This window comes from Scyliorhinus canicula, chromosome 15, assembly GCF_902713615.1.
Source record: "Scyliorhinus canicula chromosome 15, sScyCan1.1, whole genome shotgun sequence".
In the NCBI taxonomy this organism is placed as follows: Eukaryota; Metazoa; Chordata; class Chondrichthyes; order Carcharhiniformes; family Scyliorhinidae; genus Scyliorhinus; species Scyliorhinus canicula.
In genome coordinates, this window is record NC_052160.1 from 120,113,282 (window position 1) to 120,129,159 (window position 15,878).

Here is a 15,878-nt window from a genome sequence, read left to right on the forward strand (position 1 = left end):
GAAGAAACGGGTATTTACAAATACTGCATCCGAGATAGATAAGAAAAATGGACAGAAAATCAGCAATTCACAGGGCAAGGCTACCATAATGCTGCTTGTAAGCACCCATGCCATGGGTGTATGCAAACACTTCTCTTTCCTCAAGAAGGTGGTCCAGAATCTGGTCAGCCTTGGGCAGGACCAGCACATGGGGAGTGGTTGGCTTGACCACCCTGACACTGCTTGCATCTGTCTTCCACCTTTTGGGAAGAAACTGCTCATGCGTGTCCTGGTCAGGTGTGCTCTGTGCATCAACTTCAGTTGCGCCAGGCTCAACCTCTCGCATGAGGTGGAGCTCACCCTGTGTAGATCTCGCTTCAGAGTCCTCCCACACTTCGATGCCCAGATTTGCCTCCCACTCCTCTTTTGTTTTGTGTGGAGCCTTTATCTCCTCTGGAAGACATCTGCAAGTGTCTGTGTGCTTCTATAATTCATCCTGTGCTAACAATCTGTCCAGTAGGGTGTGTCTGGGTATCTGGGGCTTCTTTGCGGAGAAAGTCCAATATTTGGAGATATTGGAGCTTGAGCTTCTCTGTTAGTTCTCCAAGGTTTGCTACTCTACCCGTCTACGTGTAAATCTCAACATCCCCCCCCCCCCCCCCCCCCCCCCCCCCCCCCCCCTTCTCCAGGTTATGTACGTCCATTTTGGCTTGGATGAACTTATGGCATTAGCAGATGGGGGCTGCGACAAACATGTCTTTAGGTTTGAAGTGGTGTCTGAGCTGGTTCCAGCTTCTTAGTGTGGCTACCACCACAGGGTTTGCCGTTACTTGGCTGGGGGAAATGAGAGCGGGGTGGTGGCCAATACCCACAGGGATGTTCTGATACAGGTGGACCCTTCCATCTGTACCCATTCTGTGCTCGCCCACTCTGAGCGTCACCCTCTCTGTAGGATGGATTTGCAGATCCTGAGGTGCTTTCCCAGCCACACGAAGGCTGAGATTTGTTTGCCCATCCTGGGGAAGAAGGATTTGGGGATGAAGATCGGGAGTGATCGGAATATGAAGAGGAACCGTAGCAGTACATTTTTTTTGTTGAACGCACTCCTGCCAGGGAGAACGGAAGCGAGTCCCACCTCCTGAAGATCCTTCTTCACCACTTCCACCGGGCTTGACTGGTTACATTGTGGAGCCGGATCTAGCTGTGGGCTATCTGGATCCCCAGATATCTGAACTTGATTTGGGTCAGTTTGAATGGCAGTATTTCCAGCTCTGTTTCTCCAACCTCGGGGTTCACCGGGAAGATTTCCATTTGACTTCCTAATCAATTGCTGTACCTGCATACTATTTGTAATTCATGTACAATCCTTCTTTTTGTAGTCTTTATTAATTTAGATATTTTGCTGCTTTTCTATCCTCCTCCTTACTCTGTGTGGTCTCACCAATGCCCTGTTTGTTTTTTTTAACAAGACTACCTAATCCCTTCACAATAAAGCCAACATTCCATTTGCTTTGATAATTAAGGATGGGCAATAAATGCTGACCTAGCCAGTGACGCTCACATTGTAAATGAATTAAAAATACTTTGCTGCTCTTGCATGTTGGCTTTTTGTGTTTCGGTTCTGAGGAGGCTGAGAACCCTCTGTACTGCAGCATTCTGTAGTGTCTCTATTTACATAATATGCTTTTCTGTTCTTCCTTTTTCCACATTATACTCCATCTCCTCCACCTGCCCACTCAACCTCTGTCCTTTTACAGACCCTTGTGTGTCCTTCTCACAATTTGTTCCCCACCAATATTTATATTGTCAGTAAATTTGGTTACAGTACACTGTGACTTCATCCAAGTTATCAATATAATTTGTAAATAGTTGAGGCCCCAACACTGATCTTTATGGAATCCCACTTGTTACAGTTTGTCAACCTCATAATGACCTATTTTTCTTGACTCTTTCTTGTTAGTTAGCCAACTCTCCTTGAGTGCTAATATTATTACCACCAAAACGATGTGCTCTTATGCAGAAACCTTTTTTATGTGGCTGCTTTCTATTTCAATAATCATGGGGGACTTAAATATGCAGGTGGACTGAGGAAATCAGGTTAGTAGTGAATCCCAAGAAAAATAATTTGTGGACTGTCTAAGAGATGGTGTTTTAGAACAGCTTGTGACAGAGCCCACTGGGGAATGGGCAGTTCTGGATTGGTAATGTGTAATGAGGCAGACTTGATTAGGAGGCAGTGACCACGATATGATAGAATTTGCCCTGCAATTTGAGGGGGAGAAGCTGGAATCGGATGTAACGGTATTACAATTGAATAAAGGTAACTACAAAGACATGAGAGAGGAGCTGGCCAGAGTTGATTGGAAGGGGAGTGGAACAACAATGGCAGGAGTTTTGGGGGGTTATTCAGGAGGCACAACAGAAATTCATCCCAAGGAGGAGGAAACCGATTTAGGGGAGGAAGAGGCATCCATGGCTGACAAGGGAATTCAAAGACAGCATTAAAGCAAAAGAAAAAGCATACAGAGTGGCGAGGATTAGTGGGAAGCCAGAGGATTGGGAAGCCTTTAAAAGTGACCAGAGGACAACTAAAAAAGTAATGGGTTGAGGGGTGGAGAGAGAGAGAAGAAACAAGAGAAAGAAGACGATGAAATATGAGTGTAAGCTAGCTAGTAATATAAAAGAAGATGGGAAGAGTTTTTCTTCAATATATATAAATGGTAAGAGGGAAGCAAGAATAGATATTGGGCATGGAAAATTAGGCTGGAGAAGTAGTAATAGGAAACAAAGAAATGGCAGAGGAACTGAATAGCTACTTTGCATCAGTCTTTGTTGGAAGACACCAGTGGGATACCAGAACTCCAGGACAATCGGGGAGCAGAGGTGAGTGTAGTGGCCATCGCTAAGGAGAAGGTTCTGGGGAAACTGAAAGGTCTGAAGGTGGATAAATCACCTGGACCGGATGGACTACACCCCAGGGTTCTAAAGGAGATAGCTGAGGAGATTGTAGTGGTGATTTTTCAGGCATCACCTGAAGGGAGGGTCCCAGAGGACTGGAAAGTGGCTAATGTAACACCCCTGTTTAAGAAGGGAGGGAGGCAGAAGACAGAAAATTATCGGCCGGTTAGCCTGATTTCAGTCATGTGAGATTGCGGAGTACTTGGAAGGGCATGATAATGTAGGACTGAGTCAACACTGCTTTGTCAAAGGGAGGTCATGTCTGACAAATCTGTTGGAATTCTTTGAGGAGGTAAGTTTGCAGATGATACAGAGATATGCAGAGGGATAAGTAGTATTGAGGCAGCAGAGGCACTGCAGAAGGACTTGGACAGGCTAGGAGAGTAGCAAAGAAGTGGCAGATGGAATACAAGTGGAAAAATGTGAGGTTATGCACTTTGGAAGGAATAATGGAATCACAGACTATTTTCTAAATGGGAAAATGCTTCAGAAATCAGAAGCACAAAGAGACTTAGGAGTCCAAGTTCAAGATTCTCTTAAGGTTAACGTCCCGGTTCAGTCGGCAGTTCGGAAGGCAAATGCAATGTTAGCATCCATGTCGAGAGGGCGAGAATACAAGAGCAGGGATGTGCTTCTGAGGCTGTATAAGGCCCTGGTCAGGCCCCATTTAGTGTATTGTGAACAGTTTTTGGCCCCGTATCGAAGGAAGGATCCTGCTGGCCTTGGAAAGGGTCCAAAGGATGCTGACCAGAATGATCTATGGAATTAGGAGCTTGTCATGTGAGGAGCGGTTGAGGACTCTGGGGCTGTACTTGTTACATTTTAGAAGGTTGAAGGGGGATCTTGTTGAAACTTAACTAGGATATTGCGAGGCCTGGATAGAGTGGACGTGGAGAGGATGTTTCCACTTGTATGAAAAACTAGAACCTGAGGGTGCAGCCTCAGACTGAAGGGGCTATCCTTTCAGGGTGGTGAATCTGTGGAACTCTGCCACAAAAGGCTGTGGAGACCAAATCACTAAGTGTCTTTAAGACAGAAGTTCTTGATTAATTAGGGGTTATGGGAATGAGAAAAATATCAACCACGATTGAATGGTGGAGCAGACTCGATGTGCCGAGTGGCCTGATTCTGCTCCTATGTCTTATGGTCTGTCTTGACTATCGTTTGAAAATCCAATACACTATATTGACTGGTTGCCACTTTATCCACCACCTTGTTACATCCTCAAAGAATTCTAATAAATTCAGTTTCCCTTTCATATAATCAAGCAGAGTCAACATGGTTTTATTATGATTTTCTAAATGCAGAACCCAATAACATGTTAGGCTAACTGGCCTTTAGTTGCCTGTTTACTGATTCCATCCCTTCTTGAATAGAGGTGCTATTTTTGCACTTTCTAATCCTCGGGACCTTTCCAGAATCTAGGGAATTTGGAAGATTACAATCATAATCTTTATAGCTATCTCTTTTTTTAAGACTGAATTGAGTGAATCCCAGCATACTTACTGTAAGTATGTTGTAGCAATTCAAACTAAATGTTGGCTGTTCTCCAGTGGTTTTGATTTAGACTAAAATAAGTTGTGGTGGAGAATTGCTAAGCCTATTGGTGAGCCAAGCTTGAAGACAAAGGATGTTTTCCTGATAACCCAAGGTCTTTGGTGAAGCAAACCTAATTTCATCCATTTATGGACTTTTCACCTTGAAGGCAGTTATTTGCTTTGCAGAAAGCTTGGATTAACTTTATTTCAAATACAATATTTAAACCTTGCAAGTGATCAATTAAAAAAAAAAAAAGGATGTTTCCTAAATAGTTTCAACATCTAAGAAGAAGAAAGCATAGTGCAAGTACTGTTCTCAGAACACTTGTACATATTGCCTACTATTGAATCATTGGTTTTAAAATTGCTTTTCCCTTTTGGTTGATTTAAAATGTTCCTTCATTAATTTAACTATTGAACTCCCAGGTTAGAATTTTGACCTTGAGCAAAAGATGTATGAAATTATCAAAATATAATTGTTTTTTTTGGAAGATGAAGCAAGCTTTTTTAAAATAAATTTTTAGAGTACCCAATTTTTTTTCCAATTTAGTGTGGCCAATCCACCTACCCTGCACATCCTTTTGGGTTGTGGATGCGAGACCCCACGCAGATATGGAGTGTGTAAACTCCACATGGACAGTGACCCGGGGCTGGGATCGAACCCGCATCTTCAGTGCCATGAGGCAGCAGTGCAAACCGCTGCCCAAATATAGCATTTTTAAGAAAACCCATACGTTGTGCTTGGACATGCTCAGTAATTTGGAATAACTTAAATTTGTTAGTTGATCTTTGCAGTGGTAGGAGGATATTGAAGTGGAGAGGTTTTGGGAGGAAATTTTAGAGTTTAAAGCCTCGACAGCTGCAGATATGGCTGCTCATGATGGACCAAATAAATTGGGAAGTACAAGATGCCAGAATTGGAGGAGTGCAAATATTCCACTTCCTTGGAATAGTGCAGCTCCAATAACATGAGCTCGACACCATCCAGGACAAAGCAGCTGGCTTGATTAGCACCTCATTCGCCACGGCACAGGGGCAGCAGTGTCTCACAACACAGTGGCAGCAACATCTCAAAGATGCACTGCAGCAACTCACCAAGATTGCTTTGGCCGCACTTTCCAAACCTGTGACCTCAACCACCTAGAAGGACAAGGGCAGCAGATACATGTGAAACGCCATGTTGTAGAGCCAGTAGAAGTTGGGGGGAGAGGAGTGAGGACATGAAGGGATTTGAAAATGAAGTTGAGATTCAAAGTGAATGTGTTGTTCAATCATGAGCCATTGTAGCTCAGTGAACATGGGTGATGGGTGAATGGGACTTTGTGAGGGTAGCAATGTGGGCAACAAAGTTGACTATGAGCTAAAGTTTACTAAAGGTAAAAGCCCGGTGGGCAGTTGGAAGTGTGTCAGGGTAATCAAATTTATAGGGTACAAAGGCAAGGATAAGGGCTTTAGCCTCAGTTGAGCAGCAGCAGGAGTGAAGTTGGATGATGTAAGGGAGATGGAAATAGGCAGTCTTCGTGTCTGCTCTATTTATATAAAGCAAATATTGTTCCCTTTTACTCTAGGTGAAATGAATGCTGTAATTTAAGTGCTCCTGCGTGAAATTACAATGACAGAAACTGGGGCAAAAATGGCTTGCTTGAATTGTGAATGTACATAATACTGGTTGTGTCTGACTATATTGATTTACTAATTTACCCACTATGGATAAATAGTTCAGCATTAAGACACAACGTTTGAAAAAAGTTGTGAACGGTGGTGGACAATTAAACAACTAATTGGAGAAGGGGGCTCCACAAATAACCTTTTCCTCAAAGATGGGGAAACCCAGCGCATAGCATGAAGACAAGGTTGAACCACCTTTAGCTGCAAGTGCTGAGTGGATGATCCATCTCTGCCTCAGGACATCACAGCATCACAGAAGCCAGTCTGGCCAATTCTATTCATTCCACATGATACTAAAAAAAGGCTGAAGGCACTGGAGACTGCAAGCGCGATGGACCATGGCAAAATTCTGGCAATAATACTGAAAACTGTTCCAGAATTAGTTATGCCCTATGTGTTCCAGAAATAGTCATGTCCCTAGCTAAGCTCTTCAAGTACAACTGCAACATTGGCACCTACTCGACCGTGTAGAAAATTGCACAGGTCTGAACTGTCCACAGAAAGCAACCTGGTAAATTACTGTCTTGATCATCAGCGTGTTGGTAGAGGTCATTGATAGCGCTACCAATGATCTGCTCACTGACCCTTGATTTGAGTTCCACCAAGGCTCCTCGTTACAGCCTTGATCTAAACATGGACAAAGGAGCTGAACTGAGTGTGACTACTCTTGATATTAAGGCACTTGACAGTGTGGCATTGAGGAACCCCGGCAAACCTGAAGTTAATGGGAATTGGAGAGGAACAACTCTCAAATGGTTCGTTATACTCAGCACAAAAAACATGGTTGTTGGAGGACAATCATCTGAGTCCCATGACATTGTTACAGGAGTTCCTTAGGCCAGCGTAGTTCCTTAGACCAGCGTAGTGTCCTGGGCCCAACTATCTTCTGCCGCTTCATCAATGATCTTCCTTCCATCATAACGTCAGAAGCGTTACTGATGGTAACAAAATTGTTGACCCGATTCGTGAATCCTCAGATACTGAAGGAGTCTGTACCCAAATGCAGCAAGACCATGGCAACATTGGGGCTTGGGCTGAAAAGTGGCAAGTAACATTCACTCCGCAGGTGCCAGGCGATGACCGTCTCCAACAAGAGAGAATCCAACCATCTCCCCATGCATTCAATGGTATTACCATCACTGAATCGCCCCATGTCACCATTATGGGTGTTACCAGTGACCAGAAATAGACTGAACCAGCCGCATAAATAATGTAGCTGTAAGGACTGGTCGGAAGTTGGGAATACTGCAGTGAGTAACTATAACCTCCTTACTCTCTCAAAACCTGTCCCTCTACAAGGCACAAGTCAGAGTGTAATGGAATTTCTCTTTTTGCCTGGATGAAGAGACTCCAACACTCAAAAGGCTTGACACCATTCAGGCCACAGCCTGTTTGATTATCACTCCGTCCACCACCTTTAAATATTCACTCCCTCCAGCATGATGGACAAGGGCAGCAGCAGTGGGCAGACGCACTGCTCCTTTGATTACATCTTCCCAAACCTGTGATCTCTGTCACCTAGAAAGACAAGGCAGCAGGTGCATGGAAATATCGCCATCTGCAAGTTCCCTTTCAAGCCCCACACCATCCCGGCTTACATGTACATCAGCATTTCTTCTTTGTCACTGAGAGTACTGTGGGTGTACCCTAACCACATGGACTGCAGCAGTTCAAGTAGGTGACTCCTCCACGGTAGCTAGGCTTGCGCAACAAATACACCCTATGAAATGATTTTTTAAAATGTTTTTTGAAAAGTGCTTTCTCATGTCATACTGTAGTTTGCATCCAAATTTTATTTAGAAAGAGAAAGACTGCAGTCAGCTGTATTTAAGAAACCTGCATCACCACATAATTGCAAGATGGGAAATGCCCCTTTCTTGAAATACATTGCTGCGGTGATAATTGGGGGTTTATTTTCAGTACACTGTACCATTGTATTGTGAGCTAAAACTCATGGATACAGCCGATTTACTGATCATACTTTTCTAGAAAATGTTGGCATATTTAAAAAAGAAGAAGCATACCAGTAACTGACCCCTTAGGTTGCCTGCTTTGACAATCCATTTAACCAGAACTATCAACTTTCTTGCTCCATCCGCACTCATATCTCTTGATTTTCGTAATGTCCAAAAATCTGTGAATCTCTATCTTGAATATATTTAATGACTGAGTGCCTATAGTCTTTGAAGTAGGGAATTCTAAATATTCACAATCCACTTGAATGAAATCATTCCTCGCCCAGTGCAAAGTGGTCAACCCCTTGAGATGAGACTCTACTGCCAGGGGAAATTTGTCTCTGAGGCCTCAACAGGATAATTGTGAAGCATTTCCCGTATAAGTGAGGCCCTGTACATTCTACTCCATACCTGCTTGCAGAATTTCCCTCTTGTCTCAAGAATCAGTCTAGTGAACATTCAGTCAAGTCCAAGCAGGAAAATATATCCTCCTTTTGGGTAAGGAGACCAAAAGGGTACACAGTTCTCACCAAACCCCTATGTCATTGTGGCCAGATTTCCTTTAGAACTGCAATCCTGTGCATTAGAACCTAACCAACTATTTCCCTTCCTAATTACTTGCTGTCCTTACACGTTGGCTTTCTGTGATTCTACTGTTTCCAAAAGCTTCTGAATGCTAACATATTCTGTACTCTTTTATAAGTGGTACATTTTGAGGAATAAATTATTTTATAGGAAGTAAGTCACCACTCAATGTTGATATTCAATAGTGGTAAAAACAAATCTTGGGTAGGTTAAAACAGTTTTAGCTGTAACTATGGAATTCCTCCATGGGAGTATTTTATAAATAAACACTTGGCTATTATTTTCAGGCCTGAGCCTCAACAAAGAGTCCATCCTACTACAGCAGAGTCTGAGGCACAAGAACCAGAGGATGAAATTTTGGGGTCTGATGATGAAGAACAAGAAGACCCAAGTGATTACTGTAAAGGCGAGTTTAATTCAGTCAGTACTGTTATAACTATTGTAAGGGTGAGTTTATTTGTAGCCATAAGCCATACCAGTATAGTCCTTGAAGACCAAACGTCATGGTAGCCGTGTTCATGGATTTCCAAGCAGTAAATAATTTTTGTCATGCTCTTCAGGCTGTAGAGTCTGATGCAAGATCAGCATTGATGATCTGAGAACTGGCTATTGTTATTGGTGCTTGGAGGAATTCCTGCAGCTTCACCACCTCTTGCCTTCCACTGGACTCGTCAGATTTTGCGAGATTGGTGTAGATGGTCATTGAAACGTACTTAACTAAATTTTCATGCTTGTCTGCTGAGCTGAAGTGTTTTACCCTAAGAGAGGTCATCTGCAATGCAGATGTATGTATGTACGGCTCTCTTTTTTTTTAAAGTGTGTCCTTGGACAGTTTGTCCTGACCACCTTGACATCATTTTTCCTGCTCCAGAGAAGTGTTTGGGGAGTCTATAATTATCTATGCAGGAGACATGGCCTTCCCATTAAAACCATTAAATTGGTCGTTGGACTTTACTGGGGCTAAGTGTACCAATGAAGCAATTGTGTCTAAATATACCCCATTTCAAGCAAGTTCCATGTCTGATAATCAAGATCCATTGGTATCAGCAGTTTAAAATCATGATGTACAAATGAAGGCAGCTATTCAATTCATCCTGATAAAATCTCCAATTTCTTTATGCCTCTCTCTATCCATTACAACTATTGGCACTTGAATTATTCCAGAATTTATCACTGTTATCCAGTAGAAGGTAACTGAATGTATTTGTTTTTTGTTGTACCAAAAAGTGCTTATTGATGCCTGGTTTACTGGTTTGTGTCTTATGCCCCAATCCCTGGAGGTGTCATTTAACTGTGACTAGTATACCTGATTAAACATTTCTATTCCACATGGAATTTTGTGCGTCTCTAAAATATCCCATCTGCATTTCTATTTAAAGCTAACGTCGTGGATTTCTACCCTTTCCGTATTATTGCTGAGCCAAGTAAGAGGAAATAAAGACTTGTACAATATGGATATGAAAGATGTGCCAGAGGGTTGAGGGTGGGAGTTTCATTTGCAGTGTCTCGGTTCAAAAAAAGTAAAAAGGGATAAAGTGGGTCATCGCAAATCATTTAAACTGGCTTTGCCTGAGGTGACAAAAGGATGCAATGAATAATCCATGGTTTGGGCTAAAGAGTAACCAGTGATGACCCTCGGGTGAGGTTAATACATAAAATCTGGACTCTTGTTATTGGTAACACAATATCAAAATTTGCTAAAGGTTCCCTAAGTGACTTTGGGACGATGATGGAATGGCTAGGAGATTGCTTAGATGTGGGAAGTGTCAGGTGTCATTTTGGAGGTGATGATGAGAGAACGTACATGAATACCAAGCAGAAAAAATGTAAAGTGGGCAGAAGTGCTTAGAAATCTTTAAAATTGAGATTGAGATATATAAGCTTACGACTACAGAAGGAGACATTAAAGCCATCGTGTATTTGCTTGCCAAAAGAGCTATCCAGCATAATCCCACTTTCCAGCTCTTGATTTGTAACCCTGTAGATTACGGCACGTAAAGTGGATATACCTGCGCTTCTAAATTACGTTGAGAATTTCTCTCTCTGCCACCTTTTCAGACAGCGGGTTCCAAACCTCCACCTTTTTGGGTAAAAAGCATTCTCATCAACTTCCTCCTTATCCTTCTGCCAGTTACTTTAAATTTATACCCCATGGTTATTGATTGCACTGCTGATGGCACTAGATCCTCCTATCCACTCATACAGTTGATGTATTTTTTAAGTACCTGATATCCAGAATCTTGCATTAACACTGCGCATGCTTCATCATCTGACCCTGTGACTTACGACAGTACCGTCTGTGAAGAGGACTAGCGTAGAAGATTAGACTCTAATGACTCACAATGTTAGTACATAGAACATACAATGTAGAAGGAGGCCATTCGGCCCATCGAGTCTGCACTGACCCACTTAAGCTCTCTTCCACTCTATCCCTGTAACCCAATAACCCCTGCTAACCATTTTGGTCACTAAGGGCAATTTATCATGGCCAATCCACCTAACCTGCATGTCTTTGGAACCTTAATAACTGCTTTGTGCTGACAGCATCACCTCTTGAATAGATGGCTGCTGTAATAAAGCCTTCTGAAGAAATTAATATGCCTTTTTTGGTGAACTTTTTGAACATAAATTTATAATCCCACACAACCCTATCCATGCTGTCACCTGGAAAGCACATTTTTAATGAAGTTCATTAATGTGCGATGTATCATCATTGAAAGCACAGAAAATATTGAAGAACCTTTGAGGTATTCAAAGACCTCAAATTAAGCAGCTTAATTTGTAGATAACCTTAAATATGCCAGCAGACTAGGGGCTTTAAATAGTAACATTGCAGTGTTAATGTAACTTGCGACAATAAAGATTATTATTAGATAGTTTTTACAGTAATTTTCTTGGTTGACATTTGTTTCTAGATTTTAGGAAAAAGTACCAGTTGTGCACCTTTCCTCTTGTCACTGGTTTGTCATCTTCATAAATTCAAACTTGACAATTTTACTATGCTGGATTGCTTTTTATGCAGGAGACAAAAACAAAATTTTGCATGACTAATTTGGGTGGTTAAACTCTCTAGTTAGTCCATGACTCTTCCCAATTAGTTTGGCATTTAACAAATAATACCGTCGCTATTTGAGCCTGTGTGAACTTGTTTTTCTAACGAGAAAATATAGGGATGTCATACATTGGTGTTACTTTTGACGATGAGTTACTGAATTGCAAGCAGATGAGCTATATTTAATTTGGGCCTTGAGAGGCGGATCCTTGGGATTGCCAAGGCTGCTTCTCTATTTCATCTGAAGCAAGAATCCATGCATTTTTTAGAATTCCACCACCCAAGTCATAGCTGGAAAATAATTCTTGCACAGTTAATGGCCTTGTCCTTTTTAGTGCATTTCACCAAATATCTGGTGAAATCAGCCGAAAAGATTGAAATTTTAAGCACCGATTAATGCAAATCGTGTTTCTGCATTTTTTTGCACTAGTTTTAAAGAATGTGTGCTTACATTTGGCCCTACCCACAAAGCTAGCTCTGCCCCAGGACAAATTTATCACCATTAGGAGTTTTATTAACTGCATCTGTTTGAAGCCCTTAATAGATGCTCTTAAAAAATTAAGCTGAACAAACAGTTTGGCCACAAAAGACAGTTTTCGATCTTTTTAAAAATCTTTGAATTTTGTTTAATTTACTAAATAACTGACTAATCTGATCAGTGATGATGAGCAAGTGTCTTTTCCCAAGTCATTTTAATTAGCTACTCATAGGTGGTGGATTGATGCAGTGGCTTTATCATTGTCAACTGTGTTAATCTAACTGCGCTGAATTACAATTCTTAAATATATTGGAATATTTTTTCAAAGCAGTATTTTGAAAAATTGTGTTTTTAAAAGTTGCTTGGTTGCAGTTCATGGCATGCAAAAAAAGCTCTTCTAAACCAGTGCTATTCCTTCTGAATTGCTGATTGTGCCAAAGGCAGAAACTCTACCCCAATAGGGGCAGCATGGTGGTTAGCATAAATGCTTCACTGCTCCAGGGTTCCAGGTTCGATTCCCGGCTGGGTCACTGTCTGTGCGGAGTCTGCACGTCCTCCCCGTGTGTGCGTGGGTTTCCTCCGGGTGCTCCGGTTTCCTCCCACAGTCCAAAGATGTGCGGGTTGGGTTGATTGGCCATGCTAAATTGCCCGTAGTGTCCTAAAAAGTAAGGTTAAGGGGGAGGCGGGGGGGGGGGGGGGGGGGGGGGGGGGGGGGGGGGGGGTTGTTGGGTTACGGGTATAGGGTGGATACGTGGGTTTGAGTAGGGTGATCATTGCTCGGCACAACATCGAGGGCCGAAGGGCCTGTTCTGTGCTGTACTGTTCTAATTCTAATAATAAATATCTAGTTTTCGGGTTGACTTCCAGTAAAACGTAATTGGTGTAGTTGCTCCCGTTTATGCGTTTTATGTAGTTTGGGGGGAGAACAAACATGATGTTTATCTCTATATCCTTTTTATTTTAATCTTCCATGTGATTTCCTTACATTGCTCCAAATGCCCTGGGTTTAATGCCTAGCATCTCAACAAAATTTGTTGTTAAATAACAGTATCAAGGAATATGAATCGGAGTTGAGGATTAGTTGAGTTGACAGATTAAGTATGATCGAAGGGTTGCAAGGTCTAATTAAGCTGTGAAAGTGCACTCTGCTCAAGGTTGTGGAGATGCGTTCTACTAGATGCATTTTAGTGTATTAACTTTAGTTATTAACTTATATTTTACAAGAACATATACATAAGCTGCTGCCAATAATTAAACCAAAAGTACAGATTTCTTAAATTTTAAACAGCTGGTATTTAAATATACATTGTCCCTTTTGGATCTTACAGGTGGATATCATCATGTCAAGATTGGTGATCTTTTTAATGGACGATACCATGTGATTCGAAAGCTGGGATGGGGCCATTTTTCTACAGTTTGGCTATGTTGGGACATTCAGTGAGTACATTTTAACAAATGATTTACACCTCTAGCTATCTTTTCTGTGGTGGCTTCCATGTTGGTTATTTTTAAGTAATTTGTGCAATTGATTACTGCTGGTATATTTTTATGGTTTGGAGTTCAGCGGCATAAGACCCATGTGCAGGTGGTGTCTTGGAGTCCAGGCCAACCATATTTAACAGACTGACTGGCAGAGCTCTCCAACTGCATTATTTAACTTCACACTTTATTCATAACAAATGTGGTGCTGCAATCTTGCTTTCATAAATGGATGCATCTGACTTACGATTTGGGGGAAGTCTGCAAACTTTGATGAAGTCCTAATATGTTATCTTGGTTAGAGTTGTCTCTAGTTGAGTTGTCTCTAGTTGTGTCCTATTCAATCATCATGTCACTCCTACCATTACTAAAAGAATTGGTGACTGACCAGTTGAAACACATCCAAAAGTGTGTGTTTTTTTTGGGTCAGTTGAAATCGAATCTGAGAGTAGGTTCAAGTTTCCTGTGTATTATTTGCACTTGAAATTAAAACGAAAGCGCAAGACTGGTTTTTGATTTTAAATCGATTGTATCAAACTGCTAATTGTGTTTTAGTATGGTCACAAATGAAAGATTATTTCTATATCTTGTATTGAAAGGCATATTGAACTACTCTTTTTTTTTTTTTCTATTTCTTTTAGAGGGAAAAGGTTTGTTGCCATGAAAGTTGTCAAAAGTGCTGAACATTACACAGAAACTGCCCTGGATGAAATAAAACTACTGAAAGCAGTAAGTATAGTTTTTTAAAATTTGAACATATCTAATGACAATGCCACCTTAATAAAGGCCTTTAAACCCAGCCGCTAATCTTGGCCCTGTTGATGGTCATTGTGACAGGATGTGCAGCCCAGTTGTTTTGTTGACTATTTCTAGTTATGCAATGACCCTACTGATTTCATCACTTTAAATGAGAGATCTGTTTATTCTGATGGCAGTGAAAAGGTGAGGACTATTGGGGTTATCAGAGATGAACAGTTTTTCCAATGAACTTAAGTATCCTGTCCAGGTGCAAATGGAAGCAACTATAATCTGAGTTTATACAATATGAAATTAGAATAGAACAGTACAGTTGCACAGTGGCAGTTGCACACCAGGTCAAACTAATATCTAACGTTAAAAGAATGCTGTGCACATTTTGTAGTGATTTTTAAAATGTAGTTAGCCTCATGAACACAGCTCCATACAATACAGATCTCAGAGCTTTGGCATGTTATAAGTCCTAGTGTTTCCTACGTTCACATTCACAAGTGGAGAGAGTTTGTTGCTCAAATTATAAATATTTTAAAAAAAAAACTATGCTTCACTTTTGAATCTTGCAGAGAGCTCCACTCCACTAATAAGACAGAGGTTTACAAGTAAATGTTTCTTAAAAGTGTAGATCTTGTATGGTTGTACAGATTCTTGGTCATAAACTATAGTTGGTTTTGGGCACTTGAGTCTTAAAAAATAATATTTTGGCCTTGTAAGTCATAAAACACAGTCAATAGACGGAGGAATTGGATGTAGTCGTTGTTTATGAAAATGGATTTGGGGTAGATAAATCATATCCTTAGGTGAGGGAGTGAAAAGCAAGAGCATAATGTTAAATTTCAAACTAGACCACTCGGGAGTGAAATTAGAAAACACTTCACTCCTAAGGGTTGTGGAAATCTGCAAATTGTCCCCCCTCTTTCCCTGGCATCCCCAAAGGCTACTGTTACAACAGATATGATTTTTAAGCTCAAGACTGCATATCTTTTGTTAGCTAAAGCTATCAAGAAATGGAATGAAGAGCTTGAGGACAGATCAGCTCTAATCTAATTAAATGACAGAACAGACTCAGGGTAAAATTGTCTGCTCCTACGATCGCTGCAAGGTAATCAAGTTAATTTCTAGATTGGGGACATTTATTTTTTCTTCAGTAGTTATTTTTTTAATTGAAGCATCTATAATTAAACTTGCATGAAAAATGTTTTTTAAAGACTTGGTTAGACAGGAGGTGCTAATATATTAATTTTGCCAACAAGAATGTGAGCAGTGATGTGACAGGATTTTCATTTTCTTTGGCTGAAACCTTCCCTCTCGCAGCAGCTGTACAATCGATAGCAAAAACAGTTATGACAGTATACCTTAATTATATTTTAAAATATTACTGAGCATAGATCTGGTCTAACAGAGATTCCTTGGGGCCTCTGTATGAAAAGCAC

General features: G+C 41.1%; 1 protein-coding gene across 1 annotated transcript in view; it reads left to right on the forward strand.

Annotated features, from left to right (window-relative positions):
- The window catches only part of LOC119978596 (SRSF protein kinase 1-like), an 86,258-nt gene that overhangs the window by 39,817 nt on the left and 30,563 nt on the right, over positions 1-15,878 (forward strand). The window contains 3 exon segments of the mRNA XM_038820365.1: positions 8,971-9,089; positions 13,542-13,650; positions 14,334-14,421. Of these exon segments, the coding sequence (XP_038676293.1) occupies positions 8,971-9,089; positions 13,542-13,650; positions 14,334-14,421 (316 nt within the window).